The sequence below is a fragment of the Mauremys mutica genome, chromosome 4 (genome assembly GCF_020497125.1).
Source record: "Mauremys mutica isolate MM-2020 ecotype Southern chromosome 4, ASM2049712v1, whole genome shotgun sequence".
NCBI lineage: Eukaryota > Metazoa > Chordata > Testudines > Geoemydidae > Mauremys > Mauremys mutica.
Genome location: NC_059075.1, coordinates 127,806,708 through 127,828,698, shown reverse-complemented (window position 1 = coordinate 127,828,698; position 21,991 = coordinate 127,806,708). Strand labels below are relative to the sequence as shown.

Below are 21,991 nucleotides of genomic sequence, written 5' to 3'. Positions count from 1 at the left end.
CACAGCTATGCCAGCGTAACCCTGTAGTACAGCCGATAGCCCGCAGGGATAGCTCCGTCGGTCAGAACTCCTGCACCTCCCCGAGCGGCGGAAGCATTCTCCCATTGACCTAGTCACACCTACCCCAGGGGTTAGGTTGGCAGAGCTCTGTCCTCAATTCACGCCCCCCAGCCATGGTCTCCATGGGGAGTCTCAGAGGTTAAAGTCAGGAGAGGGAATGGTGGCTACTGCCTGGCCGAGGGAGAACAGCTCTCCTGACAGCGAAGCTCTGACAGCCTCTGGGTTAAAGAGGCTGGGGACAGAGGAGTCAGGGGAGCATGTGCTGTGGGGACCATGCAGGGCCAGGGCTCCCGGAGCAAGTCTCCAGCGGGGAAGCCCCAGGGCCTGCATCTCATGCTGTGCTTAATTTGTGCAAGGGCATGCCTGGGCTGAGCCCTGGCACCTCTGGGCCTGACAGTTCAGAGCCCCGGCGCCTCCGGGCCTGGCGGTTCAGAGCCCCGGCACCCCTGGGCCTGGCGGTTCAGAGCCCTTGCACCGCTGGGCCTGGCGGTTCAGAACCCTGGCACCGCTGGGCCTGGCGGTTCAGAGCCCCGGCACCCCTGGGCCTGGCGGTTCAGAGCCCCGGCACCGCTGGGCCTGGCGGTTCAGAGCCCCGGCACCGCTGGGCCTGGCGGTTCAGAGCCCCGGCACCCCTGGGCCTGGCGGTTCAGAACCCCGGCACCGCTGGGCCTGGCGGTTCAGAGCCCCGGCACCGCTGGGCCTGGCGGTTCAGAGCCCTGGCACCGCTGGACCTGGCGGTTCAGAACTCTGGCATCCCTGGGCCTGGCGGTTCAGAACCCCGGCACCGCTGGGCCTGGCGGTTCAGAACCCCAGCACCGCTGGGCCTGGCAGTTCATAGCCCCGGCACCCCTGGGCCTGGTGGTTCAGAGCCCCGGCACCGCTGGGTTGGCGCATCAGTTATGAATGTAAAAAAATTGCTTGAGCCCCAGCACCTCTCATTACAAGTTAAGCACTGATCTCATGGGAGTTCTCCTTGCTTCCCTGTTTAATGGCCAGTGGGCTCCGGATATGGACTAGGGATGGTATCCTGCCTGGCTGGGGGCAGAGAGGGTGGCATGCCATTGGAGGCAAGCACTGTGAGATCTGACACTGGCCAAATGGGAGGAAAAGGGGGCAAACCTGGCGGTCCTAGGAGATTCCAGTGCCACCCCTCCCAGGGTAGGGACTGCTAGGGGCTCACTCTCCCAGAGGAGCAGCACGGGCAGGGGGCTGGAGAGGGGGCTTTTGGGGCAGCCATTAAGGGGGCAGGGGAGGGGAGAGGAGTGGGAGCTTGCAGGAGGGTTTCCTTGGAGGCAGAATTGGAAGGGAGAGGGGCTGTGAATACGACTGGGGATTCAGAGATGGGACGAGACAGAAAGTTCCTGGTTAGAGGGAAGATATGTGGCAAGGAGGGGATGAGGCTGGGCTCAAGCGATCTCCTCACCCCAGATCCGGGCACTGATGGAGCTGTGCACTCAGGAATCCTCAGGGAATGCAAAGACCCTCGCTGGCTGTGGACTCTACTGGGGGCAGGAGGAGAGCAGTGCCTGGAGCTGGGGCACAGCACGTTCCCCCCTCCTCCCCCATACTGAGGGTCATGGGCAGAACTCAGTGGGAGTCGAGGCAGAAGCAGATGGGGAAGAGGGATCCCATGCAGACCAGGCTGGGGAGTGGTGGCTGGAAACAGTCCTGCGGGGACTCTGGGGCACAGGGAGGGGTTGTGTAGGGCCAGACAGGTCATCGTGCAGCAGGTATGGGCCAGGTGAACCCCTCTCCCACCCACCGGGGAGGGGGCAGTACCATAGCATGGGGAGCAGGAAGCTTCTCTAGACCCAAAGTCTCTTTCTGCCTAACCCATGCCCTGTCCCCTGCCTCACGCCCCCTTGGGGATCCCTGCCTGTTTGTTCTGTTGCCCAGGCCGGTCTCAGCTGCAGCAAGTCTGTTGGGGCGGCCATGTGCTGGTGCACCCCCATGCTGGGCAGGACGATGGCCCTCCATGGGCCAGCCCCAGGGCCAGCCCTGCTGGCCCCTCCACTCTGGCAGCATGTCCTGCCCTGGCAGGCAGACCCCTGCTCCACAGGGGCAGCAGAGGGGCGGGCAGGGCCTGGCCCCACCTGAGCCCCGTGGGGAGCTCGCCGGGGAGGGGTGGGGGTGTGCCTGCCTAGCACAGGCCGGATGGAGCGGAGCTGCGGAGCGTGTGGCCGGTATGTGCGTGGGCGGCAGGCAGGGTGGGGGGAGAAGCGGGGAGAGGAAGCAGCAGAGGCAACAGAGTCTCCTTGATAAGCAGTTTCCTGAACACTTTCAAACCCTGGCGCCTGACCCACTCATGCACCACGCGCAGCCCGAGTGCTGAGGAGCCGCGGGGCTGGCCCGCTCGGGGCCCCAGGTAAGCGCCCGGAGCGATCCTGGACTAGCCTCCAGCTATGGGGCAGCCAGGGCCCCGAGCTGGGGATGGGTGGGCAGCAGGTCCTGGGCACCTCTGGGCTGCAGATGTGTGCAGAGATGATGTGTAGGGCAGGTCTGTGCCTTGGTGGCTTCCTGACGAGCAGGCCAGCACAGATACCATGGGGCTGGGCACAGGATTAGGACCCGGACTGCAGCACCAGGCAGAGGCTATGGTGGGGCCTGTCCCGACATGGCGCCCGGGTTCACCGTGCGTGGCACCGGCCGGGTGCTCCTAGCTAGGTGTGTCTGGAGATGACTGAGGGGCTGCATTGGCATTAAAAGGCTGGTGCCCTTTACCCAGTGATCACACTCCAAGGCTGGACTCCTCTGAGGACACCCATCCCGGCCTGCCAGTGGGGTTCCCCACACAGGCCTTGGCGGGAGGAAGGGGGAAGGTCAGAACTCAGCCCCTCCCTCCCTTAGCCCAAACAGGTGCACCTCGAGCCTGTCAGGCAGGGATGGTGAGGCTTGCAGGGGAACTCCTCCCATCTCCCGAGGGCCATTCAGCCAGGCACAGACCCCCTGGCATGGAGCCGGGTATAAACCTGGCAGAGCTGGGTGCCACATTCCTCCACAGCATGGTGAGCCATGGGGAAGTGGAACAGCGACCCTGGCCCCCTCCACAACAGATGGGTCCCAGCCACAGCCCCATGAGCCCTGGGCACTGTTAGGATCTGGGTTCTGCTTGGCCCATGGTCCCCAGCTGCCCGTGTGCAGTGCCTCATCCTCACACTTTTGGACACAGCCTGCTCAAACCCCATTCCTCTGGGCTGTCCTGCCCTCTAGGCCCCCTTGCTGTGGGGAGGTACAAGGCCTAGCCCCGCCAGCCTGGTCTTGAGTTCATCTTTAATGCCAAGAGTGGGGTGCCCGGGGAGGAGGCTCATAGTGAGGCCTGGGCTTGGGGATCGTGGGGCAGATCTAGATTAGCTTTCTAGTTATGCTGAAACTGAGACCTGGCTCCAAAGGAGAATCTGAGCCCATGACGGGGCTGTGCCCAGGCCCAGCTGAGGTGGGCCTCTGGACACCCCCCGTGAGAGCCAGGAGGTGCTGCAGGACCCATGAGAACTGGATGGAGAAGGAGAAATATAGACCCCCACCTCCCATGCTAGCCCCTCAACCTCTGTTCCAGACTCCATCTCTCTCCCTCACAATTCCCCAATGCTGGCTCCTCGGTATTTCGGATCATGTGAGGCTGATAAGCAGGCCCCAGCCTGGGGCTGGCTAGTCCCCGAACCAAGCAGACTGTAGCAGAGTGACACGTCCTTGTCTGCATGGGAAAGCTGCACCAGGCTAGCTTAGGGCTCTCTCCAACCAGGTTAGTTTAACCCCTGTGTGGACGCTCAGATTTCAGGCTAAAAGCAGCGGCTTGCAGTTTGGTTTCAACCTCTTCCCATTCGGCGGAACCTACGTTGACCTAAGCCTAGTTAACGTGGAATAAGCCTGTCCGCACAGCCTAGCACACTGCTCTAACAAAACCAACCTAAAACCTGATTTAAGTTCAGCTGCTGCAGCTTTCCCTTAGCCAGGGCCCGAGAGCGCACGCCAGAGCGCGCTTGATTCTCTCCATCAAAATGGCGGAAAGAAGGAAGGTTGTCCACATGAGAACATCACTCTAATTTCATGCACGTTTCCCCTCTCACTCTCCTTAGAGGAAGCCTGGAGTGTCTCTTTTGAAGCCATAGAAGTTACTTCACTGACACCTTAATTATAGGTATCCGAGTGGTAGCAAAAACAATGAGAAGTCCTTGTGGCACTTTAGAGAATAAGCTTATGCCCAAATAAATTTGTTAGTCTCTAAGGTGCTACAAGGACTCCTCATTGTTTTTGCTTAATTATAGGTGTGGCTTTAGAGCCAATACTGAAACCTGCGTCAAAGGCTGCACAGATGCTCAGATGTCGGTTTTCCACTAGGCTGATTTCAGTCTAGCTTAGGTCAGCTGCAAGCAGATTTAATCTAAACCCAAACAAGCTGCTTTTAAACTGAAATCGGAGCCCACGTAGGGGGTTGCATCAGCTGAACTGTCTTGATTTAAAAGCCAATCTGTGACCTTGTCCACACACACAAACGTCCTGCTGTCGCTCTCCCAGTCTAATGAAAGGGTGGCGGCAGCTGTGTCGGTACAAAGGGGTTTACACCGGGATCGCTTATTCCATACAAGAAGGGGAATAAGGCGCCTTTATCCCAATGTTATGGTGTCTGGTGCTATCGGTGTAGCTAACAAATCCATCCCCTAGTCGACATGGCTATACCGGTGTAAAACCTGGGTGCAGAGCAGGCCTGAGTTAAACCGGTGCAATTTCCCATGCACCAAGGCAAGGAAGCAAGGGAGGACCCATCCCCGTGGCTCTTTCCAGCCTGCTGGCACGCTGTCTCACGTCCCGGCTCCCTGCCCGTTTTCCCTGTGTTCGTCCTTTGGCGCCAGCCCCCCAAGTCTCAACCCTCCCAGAAGCTGGGCAGCTGGGATGAGCCCGTGCTCCCCAAGGCTGGACCCTCCGCTGCCAGCAGCCTTACCAGTTGTTCCCCGCTGCCCCAGCCAATCAGCCTCAGCGGCATGCAGTCTTACTCAACTGCATGGTTAAGCCAGCTTCCTCCAACGGTCGGTGCGGGGACAGTGGCGGGGAGGGGGTGGGGATCTCTCTGAGCCGGTGCCTTCTCTCTTCAGAGCTCCCGTGTCAGCACAGAGCATGTATCCCCGTGGCCCTGGAGAGCCTGGCCCATAGGGCTGTGCTGCCTGGGGCAGAGAAGCAGCGCCAGCCCTGCCCATTGCTCAGGTGGCAGAGTACCAGGGAACAATTGCTCCCGCTGCTTGCTTACAGCCTTATTCCTCTCCATTGTCTTTACCCCTCTTCCCCCTACCCCGGTCCATTCCTCCCCTGTACCCTTCTCCTTCCCCTCCCTCCTGATGGCATGGAGCAGGGAAGCTGGCACTGCCCCTGGGTCCCACTAGCATCGTCCCTCCTGCAGCTCCACAGAGAGCCCGGAGCCGATGGGCCCCAATCCCTGGCTGGGGTCACTCGTTCAGCTCTGTTGGCCTGGCCGGAGCGACAGTGACTTACCCCAGTGGAGGAGCTGGCCCGGTGGGGGCGGAGGGTGAGGTCCGTAATAGGCAAGTAATGCAAAGGGGCAGACAAATCATTGCCAGAGGCTGAGTGGGGAGCGTGGGACTAGCCTGAGCCGTAAGCGAGTGCAGGGGAGGAGGGAAGGCCTGGCCGTGGGAAGGGGCAGGGGTCTGCAAGAGGATACGACAGCCCGCGCCGTGGTGGCATGAAGGGTGTGGGTGAAGGCGTAGGGCAGCAAGGAGCATCACTCTCTGGCTATCTCTGAGCAGGGTTTGGGGGTGGTGCAGGGGTGGTGCAGAGCAATGCATGGTTCTGCCAGGAGAGGCAACCATAAGCGGTATCGGGAGCATCAGGGCGCGAAGGCTGCTGTGGCGCCTTGCAGAAACCGGAACCCCTGGGGTGGCAGCTGCAGCGGGGCCATGCCAGCACTGGCACCGTGCCCCCCAAGTCAGAGGCTGCAGCTGGGCTGTGCTGGCATCATGTCCACCCCCCTCTCGCTCTGGGGGCTACAGATCTGCCCTAGCAGGAACCAGCCAATGGACTTAGGCCAGAGTTTTCATCTGAGTTTGGGGCCTGTTCCTGGGAGTCCAGCTCCATCTCATGGGCCTGATTGCCAGGAGTGCTGTGGGCTGAGATGCTCTGCTCTGTTGACTGGGCTGACGCTGGGCCACATGCCCGCTGGCTATCCAGGCTGCACTGGCTGGCCCCAGAGAGGAGCAGGGGACCTGCTGCACCACTGCTGGCAGCTGAGTGGGTGCTTTGTGTTTTCCAGACGCCTTTCCCCCAATGGCTCATTGATCCTCTCTGAGCCTTGGCCCGCCGGGGCCTGTTTGCACCCTGTACGCCTCAGTGTGAGGGCTCCGCTGCTGGCACAGCATGGTCCAGGACTGCTCGGCATGCTCTGGAGTTCATAGCGCCAGTCTGCCAGGCCGGGCAGCGATGGACAAGGTCGGCACGCCCGGCCCCTCTGCTAAGAAACATGTGCGGCTGCAGGAGAGGTGAGCAGCAGCCAGGCACCAATGGGCCTTACAGGCCACGTCTGGGGTAGAGGGCTCTGAGCAGCGCACAGAGCCGCCCTGGCAGAGCGTCAGCCGGCAGCGTCGGGGAGAGGAGACAGCAGGCTCTAGGCCGCTTGCTGCTCTGAGCCGCCAGCTGGCCGCCGAGGGAGACAAGCCCTGGATTTAGCCCCCCGTCAGCCCTAGGGACCCCCAGCGAATGCGTTCCAGCTGGGCTCAGCCTGCAGGAGGGGTGAGGAGCTGCCGTCTGCACCCACCACAGCTCCTGCGTGGCCATGGTTCGAGAGCGCTCATTGGACCCGTTTTATGCCCAAAGCAACAGCAGCCTGGCTCTTATGTGCGTTGGGTGCCCAATCAGCTGCTAGGGGCTGCGGGGCCCGGAGCAGGAGCTGCTGGGGGCCAGTCGGGCTGGGGGCTGCTCCAGGCTGGGTTTGCAAGTGAATTGCCTGACCCTAATCCAGGGCCTTGGAGAGTCACACGCCGGTCCAAGATGGTGGTAAAGTGCTCTTCCCTCCCTGGCCCCAGAGCCTGGGCAGCACCTCCCCTCACATATTCTCAGGGACCCCTGCTCTGCCCCCGCAGCATCCTCCCATTAGAGCCCCACAGCCCCGCCCGGCACAGTGTCCTCTGCAGAACTCTGCGCGCCCAGACATGCACCCCCATACCTATTGACTCAGCCTGGGGGCCGGGGATGGGGGTGGGGGCGCAGCTTCATCTTGACCAACCGCTCTGCCTTGCAGGAGAGGCTCCAATGTGTCTCTGGTGCTGGACATGAGCTCGCTGGCGAGTGTGGAGCCGATCCGCTCTGTCTGCACCCCCCGGGACATCACGCTGCGGTTCCTCAGGACGTCCAGCCACGTCCTGACCGGCGTGGAGCTGCAGCAGCAAGCCAGGAATCTGGCACAGCTCCAGGAGGAGTTCTCGGTGAGACGCTGGCTCTGCCCTTTGCCCACCCCTCCCAGTCTCATCAGGGTGCCCCCCTGCCCACAATCAGGCCGCTCCCCTCCCACCAGCCCTCCTGAGGGCACACCTGTCAGCCTGATGTTCAGTACCCCACAGGGGAGGGCACAAGATCTACCTAATCCGTGGCTGGGACTGACTGGGCATCGCCCGCCCCCCTCTGCAGAATGATCTAGGGGACTGAGTGTGGGATTCTCCGGGGCACGGCCCTCGCAGAGTGGGCCATGCTGGCAGAGCTGCTCTCCGACCCCCCGGGGGAAGCAGGCCTGGTGCTGGTGGGGCGCAGCTCTCCTCGGCTGGGAATCTGGATCATTAGTATGTGCAGGAAGTGTTCTCTGCCCCCTGGGGTGTTTGTCTCTGCTCTCATTACCTGCCCATGCCAGGCGGGTTGTGCTGGGGGTCTCCATCCCTGGGGCGGTGGGAGCAGGCATGGTGCCCAAGGCTTATGCTCAGGTGCTCCGGGCATTGGCTAGGAAGGGCCCTTCCGTAGCCTGGTCTGGAACAAACTCTGCCAACAATCCCTTCTCACAAATGTGTCAGGAGGGGAGAGAAAATGAGTCCCGCCAGAACCCAGTCCCACTGGCAGAGTCCTGAGGGGCAGCAGGCCTCTCTCCGAGCCTGGCCTAGCCAGAATGGCGGTGAAGGGATTTCAGCAGCCATCTCCTTTCCCTTTGCAGAAAATCCCCCCCAACTTTGTCAACCCGGAGGAGCTGGACATCCCCGGACGGGCCTCCAAGGACAGATACAAAACCATCCTCCCGAGTATGTGCCGCTCCTTCCTGTTGTGTGTGTGTGGGTAAGCTAGGGCCCGGGGGCGTCCGGAGAAGGTTCTGCTTGGGACCGCGTGTCCTGGGACAGAGGGGGCTGCACCCTAACGAGCATCCCCTGGGTTTCAGCTCAGCTGCCCCCTGTTTCTCCTAGACGCCTGGCAAGTGATGTTCAGCCTATGGTCACTGAGCTCTGTGCAATCCTTGATGGATTTTGCCCCTTGGCGTGAGGGCCTGGGACTCAGCATGTTAGCGAGGGAGGGGAGGCCGGGCTGAGGTTGGTCCTGCCTTGCAGGCTCCACCGCTCCAGGGCTAATCCTGGCTCTGTCTCCTAGATCCCGACAGCCGCGTCTGCCTCAGGAGAGCCGGCAGCCAGGAGGAGCAGGACTACATCAACGCCAACTACATCCAGGTGAGTGTCTGCCCGTCCTGAGACCCGCAGAGCCACAGGAGCCGGAGCTCTCCCCATGCCCACAGCCCTGGGACTGGGAACCCAGCCCTTCTCTGATCTGCAGGGCCGGGCGAGGAGACCTGGTGGAACATTTAGGTGGGCAGGACATGGCGTCCCCTGAGTCATTTTGGACCTGCGTGCCAGGGGGTGCTGGCTGCCGGCAGTGAAACCTCTGCTGGGTGCTTTGCATCCATGGTCACACAGCGGCAGACCTGGGGCTAGACCTGCAGCCATTTCTCTCCCATTCCTTCCAGCGTCCTGCCCCGGCTGGCTCACCCCAATCCCTTCTGCAAGCCTATGCACAGGGCCCTTTGCTGTAGATCACTCAGGCCAGTGCCACACGGCCCGTGACATCACGCATGCTCCTCGCATTGGACCCTGAGCCATCTGCACGGCATCCAGATGGCTACAGGCAGCCAGCCAGAGTCTGGCTGCAGAGCTGCCAATTCTCGCGATGTTCAGGGTGTCGGGAAGCCCCAGCTCCCGGGAGCCTGGGATTGTGTGGCAATCTCAGTGTTCACTTAAAAACCCTTCCTAGCCTCTGTGATTGCAATGCAGAGCTAGAAAAGGTGACCCTAGAGGCTACTAACCCAGGAAAGCAGCCAAAGAACCTGCCTGGAGCTTGCTGTTTTCCTTTGCAAGCCAGTCTCATGGGGAGGGGCGCCTGACTCGTGATTTTTAGATGACAGGGATCCCTGGGGGAGTGAACGGGGCCTTGCCCCCAATCCCTTGGGGACACTGTGACACTGAGCTGTCAGCTGCCCTGAGTCTACAAAGGGACATGGGTCTAGCCTGACACCGCTTCCCCACTCTGGCTTGCAGCAGAGGTAGCGTGACCTAGTGGATAGAGCACTAGACTGGCCCTCAGGAGACCCTGGATTCTATTCCAGGCTGTGCTGCTGAGGCTGGTCACTTTGGGTTAGGTGCCTAAATCCCTTTGTGAACCTAAGTCCAACATTCAGGTGCTGCTGCTGCCTAACCTTGTAGGCACCTGCTTCCGCCAGGTGGCGCATGCAGGCATGGGTCTGTCCTAATGCCGCCGAGCAGCTCAGAGCACTGCGACAGGACTCTCAAGCGAGGCATTCCCCTGCCTAGCTTACCAGTGGGGCTCCATCCCATCCCAGCTCTCCTACTTCCCAGGTGAGGGCCCCATCTACCAGGCTCTTACCTACAGTGGGGTGGAGGGAGGCTCTCTCTTTGCCGTTGGGCGGGGGGCTGCAGGAAAGGGCTGGCCTGGGCACCTGGCTCGGGGCTGAGATATCCCCTGGGCAGCAGGCGCCTAGGCGTTAAGGCATTGCAATGCACCTTTGTGAAGCTAACCTTCCTCTTGCTCTGTGCCTCAGTTTCCCCATTTGTAAAATAGAGATCGTGCTACTGACCTCCTTTGTAAAGTGCTTTGAGATTTACTGATAATAAGTGCTAGAGAAGAGCTGTGTGTTTTATTATTAATGGGGGAATCCCAGCCCTTCTGAAGTGGTGCTCCAGGAATGAAGTGGGGAATTTCCATTGGGTGTGGGGGAAGGACTCAGAGAAGTGGGTGTCAAGTAGGAATTCTTTTATTTCACCTGTTTGATCCAGCCCAGCTAGGCAGTGACTGATGTGCTCATTGGCCTGAGTGACATGAGTTGACATGAGTCCACCCACTTCCCAGGGATTAGGTCCCCAGAACTACCAGCTCAGCCAGTGCCAAGTGGTGGGAGCAGTGGGATCCGGGAAGCAGGGAGGCGTGTTTGCTGGCTGGGACAGGAGCAATGTCTCTCTCTAGAACTCTGCTCCCAAAGGGAGGTTCAGCAAATGGAGTTTCCTACCCGACAGACACACAGCGCATTATTGTACCTTGGGGAACATAAATGGGGGAAAACGCGTCAGAGCTTTACAGGAGGAAACACTAACGCAGAAACACCCTCTGTGCAGTGCCATTTCAAACTGATTTGGTGGCCGTGCCCTCTGGTGGTCAGAGGAAGTATTGCACCCTCCACTCACCAGCGTTTACAGAGTTGTGAAACATTTTCCATGGGAGCCAACATTTGAAAGCAACGAACAGGGACTTGCAGGCGGGGAGTAAGGGTCAGTTTGTGATCCCCACAGAAACACACCAGGATCAGTTAACTTGGTGGGCCAAGAGAAAGCAGGGCAAGGGTTTAATTAGCACTTCAACAAGGTGCATGCTCAGTTCACAGCAGTCCCAACCCCGCACAGGAAGCTTCCGGAACCCATCTCCTGGGTGAATCTGAATGGATTTGCTACCAAGTGAGAGAGGGATTGGAATAATAACCCTTAGCTGGTCTCCTCTTCCCATGAGCTTCACAAATACTAATTCAGCATCATCATCCGTGTGGGCCAGATGGGTAAACTGAGGCACAGAACAGTTAGGTGACTTGCCCAAGCATCGTAGAGCACATCAGTGCCAGAGTCGAGCTTAGCTTAGAGGACTCCTGACTCCCAGTCTTATGGCTAAGCCACAGGCACCAAGCCTAAGTCTCTTGTAAGGTTGCAAGTCTCATTGATGCAGCTGTCTGAACACAGGCAGCAGACGGTTAAGGCCTCAAGAGGCGTTTGATGGGGCAGTCCAACAGTCAGTCCTGGACCCAGTGTAACACTGCATTGCCATGTGAAAATGCGTCACGTCACAGGTACACAGTGGTCATGCCAACTGAGTGTGAGATCACTGCCCTACCCATATGTGGGCACATGTGTACGTGCACACACACACACACTTCCCTTGTGCATACCCTCCCCTTGCACACTTACACATATTTCCATATCTGGATTCTGCCCTTGTGCACACACACAAATGGACAGACACACACACATTTCCATATCTGATTTCGGTGTTTCGCAAAACCAACTCTACATAGTTTCAGCTTATGCCACTATATAAAAATAGCTGTAACACAGCAGGGAACTGGCTAATTTGTGTCATATTTGAATATCTGGCAGGGCATGATCTATTTTAAAGATCTCTCCAACACATTTGATGACACATCAACCCCCACATGGAAATGAGCCTATTTCCAGATGAGGTTTCACTGTGAAAACTCTTTCTGCAGTGAGTAGTTGGCAGGGATAAGAACTCACCTTGGCCAGACCCCCGAGACCTTTGCTGTGTGTCTCCTGTTAGCTGCCAACCTCTGTCCCCTAAAGGATGAATTCTCTACACTTCTCTGACAGAACAGCCTCTGCAACTCAGCACTGTCGGGGGGCCAGAAAGGGCAAATCCTAGCAGAAAACCCCTCACCCTAGCCGGCAGATGTGCGGGCGAGAGGCAGTGGATGGACACAGGTCCAAGGGGTAGTAAATCCGGGGCAGAGTCTCTTTCGCAGCCTGCCTTCCCATCAGGCAGAAGTGCTGAGCGCGCACAATGGCACTCATGCCCAACAGGAGCCAGGGGTGCTCCGTGTCTCTGAAAAGCAAACCTGGGGTCCCCGAAATGGAGATCCTCAAACCTGCTGCAGGCCCAGGTCACACAGGGAGACTGTGGTAATGTCAGGACTGGAGCCAACATCTCTCCTGGGCCTGCTTCACAGTGCCAAGCGTCCTCTTCAGCCCCTTAGCCTAGAGCAAAGAGAGAGCCCCTTACCCTTCTCACTGCTAGCATCTCCCTGCTCCCGAAGCTCAGGGTTCAATGACGGAGCTCACAGTTTGCTGAGTGGGCTAAAGACTTTGCAGCCAGACATGCCCCTCTTTCCCCAGCCAGCACCTGACGCAGCACATTCTTGCTCGTTGGGATGAGAGGAAAATGCAGCCTCCTCCCCTACCTCAGCTGGTGCTCAGTCTAGCTCAGGGGGCAGAGCATCCCAATGGGTAGAGCACTGACCTTGGTCTCAGGAGATCTGGGTTTTATTCCTTGGCTTGCTGGGTGACCTAGGGCAAAGTCTCACTGTCTCACTTTCCCCACCTGAGACATCGGGATCATGACTTTCATTTCCTGTGAGATCTGAAACGGAGAAGAATGAGGTATTATTATTGGTGGGGCATCGTCCAAGTGCCCCTCAGGCGTCTGTCCCACATGACCTCTGCCAGCCCAGTGTGTTGGGCTGCTGAGCTCACTCCTGTGTGAACCCCCCTGCACTATTAATATTGCTAACTTATGAACTATTCGACGCCCTGTGATGGGGGCCAGGTTCTAGGACCCTGTGGGGAGGTGCAGAGCTATTCAACCGACTCACCCTGGCAGCCAGACCAGGGAGGTCTCATTAGTTCCAGTGCAGGATTATAAAAGGTTGGAAATGTCTCTATTTAAAAAAAAAAAAAAAGCAAGGCTAAGGGGACGGATGGAAGGTCCTGCGGGGAGATCCCCAAAACGTAATCAGCTCATCGGGTGTTCATCCTAAGATAAAGGGAGGGGACAGGCACAAGCCATTTGCTTCTATCATCATCATGATCATTCTTCCCGCACTATCAGATGCATAAGGCAGAGGTCAAACAGCGCCAGTCATCCCTAGCCTGGGCTCCTTTATGCAGCTTCAGTCATTGTCATGCTACGGAGTGTGCCACTAGGGTCCCTCTGTCTCTTGCCCTGGGTGCCCAAGCCTAATATTGGGCATTCTTAAAAGATACCCCAAATATGTCCCTCTCTTTGCCTTATTACTTATACTGTTGTAGGTAGCTGTGCTCATTCGAGAGCCTCCTCGTTGCTTATTCTCTCAGTCCATTGGACTTTGCATGTGCCACGCAGACACCTGTATTGCAAGCTGTTCAGGTTGCAATCGATGGACTTATGATTTTGCCAGCTCTCTGCTCCAGTGCAGAGGCTAGTTAGGACGGTGCTGCTACAGAGCTTAAATTAGCATGATTAGCAAAACTACCAATCTTCCATATCCACCACAACCCCACTGTGGCTTATGGGCTGAGAGACACAGAGATTCCTGGCTGTTGTCCCTGTCACGGACTCACAGATCGTGCCCACTCTTGGCCCCGTGCGGTCCGTGGGGGGTGCCCCTTCCAGTGCGACAGCCCTTCTCGGGGGTCCACTCTCTCTCGGGGTCAGACCCCTCCACCTCCTGGAGCCGCACCTCTCTGAGCCTTAGCACACCTGTCTCTCGCCATGGGCCCCCTCAGGGAGTCCCCTCGCTCTGGACCCCCCAGGCCTCCTCACCCCCGAAGGCGTTGATGCCACCCTGTTCTCTAGACCAGAGCGACTCTCAGCCAGCATAAAACAGGAGGGTTTATTGAGAGGTGAACACAGCACAGGAAACTCTCAAGGCCTCAGGCCTGGCTTCACTCAGCACAGCACATCCCAGTCTCCCTGCCTCCAGGTGGGCTCTGCCTGCTCCGCCTCCCCAGCCCAGAGCCCCCCTGCTTCCCAGCTGGGACTCCAATATCCTCAACCTCAAGTCCCGCCTCTGTCCATTGGCTTCTCTCCAGGTAAACAGGGTCGTAAACAGGATGGCCTGGGTCTCCTCTCCTCTCAGCCCTCCTCTGGCCCTCTCTGGCTGGAACCGGCTGGTCGGGTCACCGGAGTCCTCTCTTCGCAGCCCATTGTCCTCCCACTGGCCAGAACCGGCTGTGACTCCTGTGCTGAGTCTCCGGGTCACCAGGTCACCAGTTGCTGGGGTCTCCATCCTCCAGGCCATCGGCTGGGGTCCCAAGTTCCCTCTCCGATCCTCTGTAACAGCAAACTCCCTCTCCCCTCACCTCGTTAAACCAGTAACACGGGGACACTGAGTCCCACTCCCTCTGCATGCAACCCACTGGAAAACACAGAAAAACCAAGAACCCCCCCCCACTTCATCACAGTCCCTGCCAATGCAGCTTGTACCTAGCCCTCTCTCCTGCCTCTGTCCCTCCTAGGGCTATGGAGGGCGCGCACGAGAGTACATCGCCACGCAGGGGCCCATGCTGAACACGGTGGAGGATTTCTGGCAGATGGTGTGGCAGGAGGGCACACCACTTATCGTCATGATCACCAAGCTCAAGGAAGGCAAAGAGGTACGGTCCGGGCTGGCTTCGCCCCTGCTGGCTGTACAGTACCCAAGGGAGACGGGTGGCAGTTAGCCACCACTCAGAGCCGGTGACAGTGGGGGCTACAGCTAACCCTTGACATGGGAGACCATACACAGAATGAGGATGAATCAAAACTGCTGTGAAATTGGAGCTTTCTAAACATGGGGCTCGACTATCCTCTCACGTACACCAGCTGTACACTGGAATAACCCCTTTAGCTCCAGTGGGTCACTCCTGATTTACACCGGGGTGAGTGAGGGGGGATCAGGCCCAGTGGTGTCACTCCACACCAGGGTGAGGGGGGATTGCGGTCCAGGGGGTTACTCCTGATTTACAATGGGGTGAGTAAGGGGGGCTCAGGACCCAGTGGGGTTACTTATGACTCACACCAGGGTGAGTGAGGGGGGAATCGGGCCCAGTGGGGTTACTCCTGATTTACACTGGAGTGAGTGCGGAGGGGGGGGATTAGGCCCAGTAGGGTTACTCCTGACTCAAACTGAGGTAAGTGAGGGGGGATTGGGCCTAGTGGGGTTACTCCTGATTTACACCAGAGTGAGTGTGGGGGGGATTGGGCCGGGGGGGTTACTCCTGATTTACACCAGAGTGAGTGTGGGGGGGATTGGGCCCGGGGGGGTTACTCCTGATTTACACCAGAGTGAGTGGGGGGGATTGGGCCCGGGGGGTTACTCCTGATTTACACCAGAGTGAGTGGGGGGGATTGGGCCCAGTGGGGTTACTCCTGATTTACACCAGAGTGAGTGTGGGGGGGATTGGGCCTGGGGGGTTACTCCTGATTTACACCAGAGTGAGTGTGGGGGGTATTGGGCCCAGGGGGGTTACTCCTGACTCACACTGGGGTGAGTGAGAGGGGACTTGAGCCCTGCGACCGTACACTTTGAGCTGCACTTACTGACCCTACCCTGTACCAGGCTCTCCGCAAAGGGCTCTTTGGGAAGCTGGCTGGCTGATGAGTTAATGGGATAAGGAGGCTTAGGGCGGCTGGCGGGAGAGGGAGCAGGGATGACGATATGTCCCCGTTCATCATGTGTCCCACGCTCATCACTGCCCCCTGCTGCCCCCGTGAGCCACTGTGCCAGCCACGCTCAGACCCCGAGCGGGTGCCCTTGGCCGCTCCCTCACCGTGAATCCCTGCCTTCCACTTCCAGAAATGCGTCCATTACTGGCCTGAAAAGGAAGCCACCTACGGCCCGTTCACCATCAGCCTTCAAGGGGTGAGCGAGCGGGCGGAATACACAGTCCGGGATCTCACCCTCCAGGTGAGTCGGAGCCCCCGAGCCCAGGACTGATGGGGGAATGCGGAGTGCGGGGGTGGGGAGCTGGGGTGGGGGTGGGATTGAGCAGCAGTAACATATGTTATGTGTAAGTGGGTAAAAGAATCCATCCCAGGAAGGATGGTGGGGCGGGGGGTTGATCCCTGCAGAAGGGAGGGGTGTTCTCACCAGCAGAGCTCCTCTTTGGCCTTAATTCCCAGCACCAGCCCTCTCCTCACAACTGGCCAGAGATAAGGGGAGAGCTCCGGATCCCCAGCCCCTACCCACTCCCTGCTCTCAGTGACGCTGGTGCAATCCGGGGTTTCATCACTGAATCAAATGGAGTGGGTGTAAATCTGGAGTCAGTGGAGTGAGTCTAGATTTACCCGGGTGTAATGGAGAGGAGAGTTTGGGCCATAGCACTTTGTGGTTGAATTTCCTTTGGCAAGTCTGTCAGGGCAGAGGGAGGGGGGCAGGGGCTGGGGATCCCGCCGGGTGAAGCCTCAGGAAAGACCTGCCTGTCTGCATTGCTGGCGATGTCCCCACTGGCTCTGCATAGTCAGACCATGCTGGCCTTAGCTCCAGTGTCTGGGTCCCTTTCTTTGGGAACAGGAGCCCCCCGGGACTGGAAGGGCAGTGCTCACACCGCATCCGCATGCCATTGAGATCAAGGACGTAGTCAAAGAGGGATCGGACATTTACATGGATAGCAAGACTATCCAGTGTGCGAGTTAATGCAGACAAAGAGTATTGGAACCGAGAGAAACCCTGGTGCCCAGAGCTTCATCCAGTCTCTAGCTATTAGAGATCAGGAGGAGACCTTCAAGGGAGCAGGTTATCCCATGTCTGCCTGCTCTGGGGTTCTTGCACCTTCCTCTGAAGCAGCTGTTGCTGGCCACTGTCGGAGCCCGGACACTGGCCTGGATGGGCCTGGGGTCTGATCCAGCCTGGCCAGGCCATGTTCCTATGTTCTTGTTTCTCTTTCACTCCGATGGCTGGGAAGCTCGAAGGTGAATGTCGCCCGGTGAAGCATGTCTTCTTCCCCTCCTGGCCCGACCAGCAGGCCCCCGAGTCGGCCAAGCCCCTGCTGCACCTGGTGTCGGAGGTAGAGCAGATCCTGCAGGCTGCAGCCAGCACGGGGCCCGTAGTCGTTCACTGCAGGTGAGAGCCTTCCCTGCACCCCAGGGTGGGAGGAGGAGTGTGGAGTCTGCTTCTGCCTGAATGAACAGTGGGGTGTGCTGGCAGAGGTTGGGAGGGGACCTTTGGCCACCCGGCCAAGCCACTTGTAGAGGAGGAGCATGCGGCAGGAACTTGCCCTCTTTCCTGTTGCTCTCCTCGCTACACCCGCGGGTGTGAACACTAGTTGGGAGTCTCTTCTGCTCCCTTCGGTCCTGGGTGCAGTGGGTTGGCTTCACAGCAGGACTCTGGGAACTGAGGCACGTGTAATGGGCTGAGTACCATGCATGCACTTCTGGGGCTGAGCTATCCTGCTGGTGTCCCCTGAATCCCTCCCTAGGCAAGTGACCTCCCCACAGAGCTTCCACGCCTGCTCACTGACTCACCACATTACTGACAAGCAAATCCTGGGCTGGTGGAATGTGTCCCGCTGACCTAGTCAGCCTTTGGCCCTTCAGGCTCCATGGCCAATTCATCAGCTGGTCTCTCGGGGTGGGAGGATGGCCTGGGAATTAGGAGACCCAGGTTTGAGTCCCAGCTCTGCTACAGACTCCCAGTGTGACCTTGGGTGAGTCACTTTGGCTCAGTGCCTAACTTTTGTTGACATCAGTGGAAATCTGGGCCAGAACCTCCCTGTGTCTCGGTTCCCCTCTGGTACCTTGAGGGTAAAAGCACTGCCCTGCCTCCCAGGTGTCTGAGATTGTGAGGGACTCAAATACTGCAGTTATGGGGGGCCATAGACCTACGCAAGACAGGTAGCTGATCCTGGAGACAAGGGACCCAGTTGTGATGTGGACAAAAGCAAGGACCATAAGGAACTAGCCTCAGGCATCTGGTCAGTCCACAGACATGACCGACATGGGTCAGGAGGGAGCTGGAGACAAAAGGGATTGTGTGCCGTCCATGGAGCTTTCCAGTGTCCCGTATCATCCACCCAGCTTCAGTTCGATCTGCCTTCTGTGTCCCATTCAGTGCAGGGATTGGTCGGACGGGCTGCTTTATTGCTACCAGGATTGGATGCCAACAGCTGAAGGCCAAAGGAGAGGTGGATATCCTGGGGATAGTGTGCCAGCTCCGTATAGACAGGTATGTGCAGAGTGACAGCAACGGGCCCGGGCCACCTAGGCATGAGCAGTTGGGCAGAGTGGGAGGAAACACTTGGTGGTCCCAAAGCACTCGGAAGCTAGCTGTAGATGGAGAGAAGCAGGAGCTGGTGGGGGGATTGCCCTCGCATTAAGGGGTTCAGTGAGAGAAGCAGAGCAGCAAAGTGGGATGGGTTGGTTTCATACAAACACTGCAGGAGAACAGGAAGAGAACTCCAAGGAAATGGTGCTCGCTTTCCTGCACAGTGAAGCTGGCTTTGGATCCGCTGCCCTGCTGCCCAGGAAGGAAGCGACAGGTTTGAAAACAGAGTGATTCATTCCAGTTGGTGTCTCGCCGAGTCCTGCAAGAGCCAAGCCTGGTCTCCTCAAATGAAAGCCACTTTCCATTGACTTTCCTACTGAGGTAGCCAGACCCAGTGTCATTGGCACCATATTACGGGCCAGGCTTTCAAAAGAACCCAGCACCCTTTGGGGCATCAAAATACCTGGCCAGGTTTGCAGAACAACCCAGGGTGTATAGAAAACCTGACTCCAACTGTGAGCGCAGAGCACCTGAAAATCTCACCCAAACTGCCCATCCTGCATTAAGCAGGATGTTCCACTGATGGATCTGACCTGCCTCAAGCCATATAATCATCCTAAAGGCACAGGGAATTGTCCCCAAAGCACAGCCCCCGACAGGTCAGCAGATCCTTGTCATTTCACCCCGCCCACCCTAGCGTTCTACATGTGGGATGGCCTCTATGAGACAGAGCTCAGAGCAGCCCTTGGCACAGGCCAGACAATAAGCTATTTTGGCTCCCACAGTTAGGGCCAATGGATTTTAGGGACTTCAAGGTGCGAGGTTGTCGTCAAGTGACTGCTTTAGAGCTCTACAAAGAGATGCTCACTTATTTACACAAAACCAAAGAGGATCCCCTTTCAGGAGGGTCTAGTGCAAGCCCTTTCACCATCCTCCCAGGGCTTGTCCATTGGGAGGGCCCCACATCCCTTGCTGGCTTTCCCAGGATACATTGCATCCAGGGATAGCAGAGACTCAGTCTGCTCTAGCTCCCCGCAACCTGAATGAATTTCGCTTGAATTCTGACCCCAAATGCTGGAAGGTCCGATCCTTATGGTCCAGTTCTAGGTATCAAGGCTTCAAGGCTGTGAGTTTATTTTTCATTTGTGGCCACCAAACAGAGCATTCAAATCCCATGTCTGAACACTGCTATCCACACTTGGATGCTGAAGCAGCATTTACTTGTTCCAGTAAGAATCTAGAGCAGAGCCAGATGCTGATCCCAGTTACAACAGGGGGGATCCTGACTTCAGTGGAGTTACTCCACATTTGCATCAATTGAAAATCAGCAGACTCCGTTCTTATTCTGGGCTGGGAACCACCTGCTAAGGCTTCCAAATCGCCGATGCTGCTTAGAGCATTCCAGGTCAGCGAGGTTGCATTTAACTGTAGTTATTTGGGAAAGCAGGCTGGGCTGGAATGCCCATGCAGCTGAGAGTTCTCCAAGGAATTAATCGATCAGGTGGCCACAGTTTAATTAAACCTTACAACAGACCATCTTTTCTTCTTCCAGAGGCGGAATGATTCAGACCAGTGAACAGTACCAATTCCTCCATCACACGCTGGCTGTGTATGCTTCACAGCTCCCTGAGACGACAGGCCCATAATAATCCCAGCTATCTGCTGGGCTCTGACTTTCCCCGGGGCACTCTGAAGTCTCCAGCATCTGAGCCAACAGTAGAGCTACCAGAAGAGGGCTCCAGCTAGCCCTGGCTCCTTTCTGCTCACATCATGCCACCCTGGCAGCATGAGAGGAACTGTGGCACCCTTGAACGGCCGTGGGAAACCTGCCCTGAATCACGCTAATTACCTCCTGGCATCCTGTAATTGGGGTAATTAACTAGAGCTGCTTAGAAGCGTCCCAACACACAGCGATGCACTGCTAGCACAGGGTTGGTTTATGGGCAGGTTTGAACAACAAAAGGGCTTCCGGTGGGTTTTGTTGGTGCCATTTGCTATGAGCGTAAGGCCAATTTCACTGATGGAAACGGGCTTTTGCTTTCTAAACCTGTGGCATTCTAGCTCCGACCAGCAAACTGTGCTAAGGAACTGGATATACGCTAGGAGCTGGAGCATGGTTTGCATTTGAACCCTCCAACCAGTTACATCAAGTGCGGACTGGAGCTGGTTACATTACATTGCAAATAAATAGCACCCTTGATTCTGTTTGTGAACCCTTTGTGAGTAAATGTTGATTCACTGGAGTGACTTCGCTCTTTGGAAGGGCCTGGAGAGTTGATGTGAACAAATCTGAGTGCCAGGGTCTTTGCTAATGGCTCACCTTGACTATTTACTGTTCACAGTCTGTGGCTGGTCACCTAAGTGACCTGCTGACAGAGCGGGTGGGAGTGAGCATTACTGGGCTCACCTGGCCTCCGCTTCATGCGTTCGAACCTGGGGAATTTGCAGCAAGGTACTAGGGAAATGAATTCCACGTAGTGGGGGAGCCAGAAAGGAAGAGATTCACCAGTATAGTGCTTGGGCACTCAAGTGATCTCTCACCACCTCCCTTGCTAATTCCTATAGGCAAGGGACTATGCAGGTTCCTCCCAGAGATTCCCACTCCCATGGGGTGCCCCAGGGCTCTTGCAGAGTGGGAAAGGGGGTAGCTCTGTGGCTTCCACACCCCCAAAGTGCCACACCTCTGGCAGTGTTAATCCCAGGGGACCTGTGGGAACATTTACGCAGGGAGAGAAACAACCTGGGGAATGCTCTTGGGGACACAGGTCCTGACCCAGACCAAACTGTCAGAGACTAAAACTTGATGCCTGTTTGGCAGCTGATGTGAAATCAGTTGGGGAGTCTCCCTCCACAGCACAAAACCACAAGCATGACTGGCACTGATTGGCTCCCTCACTGACAGTCTGAAAAGAGGGTCCAAGAAGTGAATGGCTGTGGAGATCAAACTCCCTTCTCACCTCTAGAGGTCACCTGTGGACAGGGGTAGGTACGCTAGAGGATTGCCCTGCTGCTGCCCATGCTGTACCTGCCTTGGGAATAAGCAGATCTCCAGTGCCCTGGGCTGTCAAAACAGCTTTTTTCATTGTTTGCACAGCACCCAGCACACTGGGGTCCTGGTTCATGACAATGCTCTGCAGTGTTACCGTAATATACCTAATAATGTACAGCGCCTAGCACACTGGGGTCCTGGTCCATGACTATGGCTCCGTGGTGTTACCGTAATACACCTAATCATGTACAGCACCAGCACGCTGGGGTCCTGGTCCATGACTATGGCGCCACGGTGTTACCGTAATACACCTAATAATGTACAGTGCCTAGCACACTGGGGTCCTGGTCCATGATGATGGCTCTGCGATGTTACCATAATACACCTAATCATGTACGGCGCCCAGCATACTGGGGTCCGGTCCATGACTAGAGTTCCTAGGCGCTATGACAATAAAAATAATAATAAATTCATCAGCATTAAATCCTCATAAGGAAAGAAGCTCTCACTCCGGGGCTGTGTGGGTGCAGGTCGTATTCGGATTTAATAAAGCAAGGCTTTCTTCTTGCAATAGGCGTTCCTGGGGAATGAGGATGTGTGTGGGGTCCCTGACACTGCTAATACAGCCCTGATCCCGAACTCCGTGTTGTGTAGCCTCATCCTCCCCGACAGCACTATCCCACTTGCCCAGCACAACTTTTGCTGAGCCGAGGAGCTGCCTCCAGAGCAGTTGCCAGGCATGCATG

General features: G+C 57.3%; 1 protein-coding gene across 2 annotated transcripts; it reads left to right on the top strand.

Annotated features, from left to right (window-relative positions):
- Positions 1 to 2,276: 2,276 nt before the first annotated feature.
- PTPN7 (protein tyrosine phosphatase non-receptor type 7) lies at positions 2,277 to 20,446 on the top strand. 2 transcript variants are annotated; one of them, XM_045012306.1, is made up of 10 exons: positions 2,277 to 2,425; positions 6,317 to 6,542; positions 7,301 to 7,484; positions 8,198 to 8,282; positions 8,623 to 8,699; positions 14,532 to 14,669; positions 15,851 to 15,961; positions 16,959 to 17,116; positions 18,104 to 18,217; positions 19,809 to 20,446. In XM_045012306.1, the coding sequence occupies exons 2-10, from the start codon at positions 6,421 to 6,423 to the stop codon at positions 19,900 to 19,902; spliced, it is 1,083 nt and encodes a 360-aa protein (XP_044868241.1). In that variant the 5' UTR covers positions 2,277 to 2,425; positions 6,317 to 6,420; the 3' UTR covers positions 19,903 to 20,446. The 2 variants fall into 2 exon arrangements, with proteins under 2 accessions (XP_044868241.1, XP_044868242.1); XM_045012307.1 differs by lacking the exon at positions 2,277 to 2,425 and adding an exon at positions 2,704 to 2,724.
- The last annotated feature ends 1,545 nt before the right edge of the window (positions 20,447 to 21,991 follow it).

Bases quoted from the DNA above. Each gene is read 5' to 3' on its own strand.
- PTPN7 (XM_045012306.1), top strand. From the start codon at position 6,421: ATGGTCCAGGACTGCTCGGCATGCTCTGGAGTTCATAGCGCCAGTCTG. The intron at 8,283-8,622 runs GTATGTGCCGCT...TCTGTCTCCTAG, and splicing joins ATACAAAACCATCCTCCCGA to ATCCCGACAGCCGCGTCTGC. The intron at 8,700-14,531 runs GTGAGTGTCTGC...TGTCCCTCCTAG, and splicing joins TCAACGCCAACTACATCCAG to GGCTATGGAGGGCGCGCACG.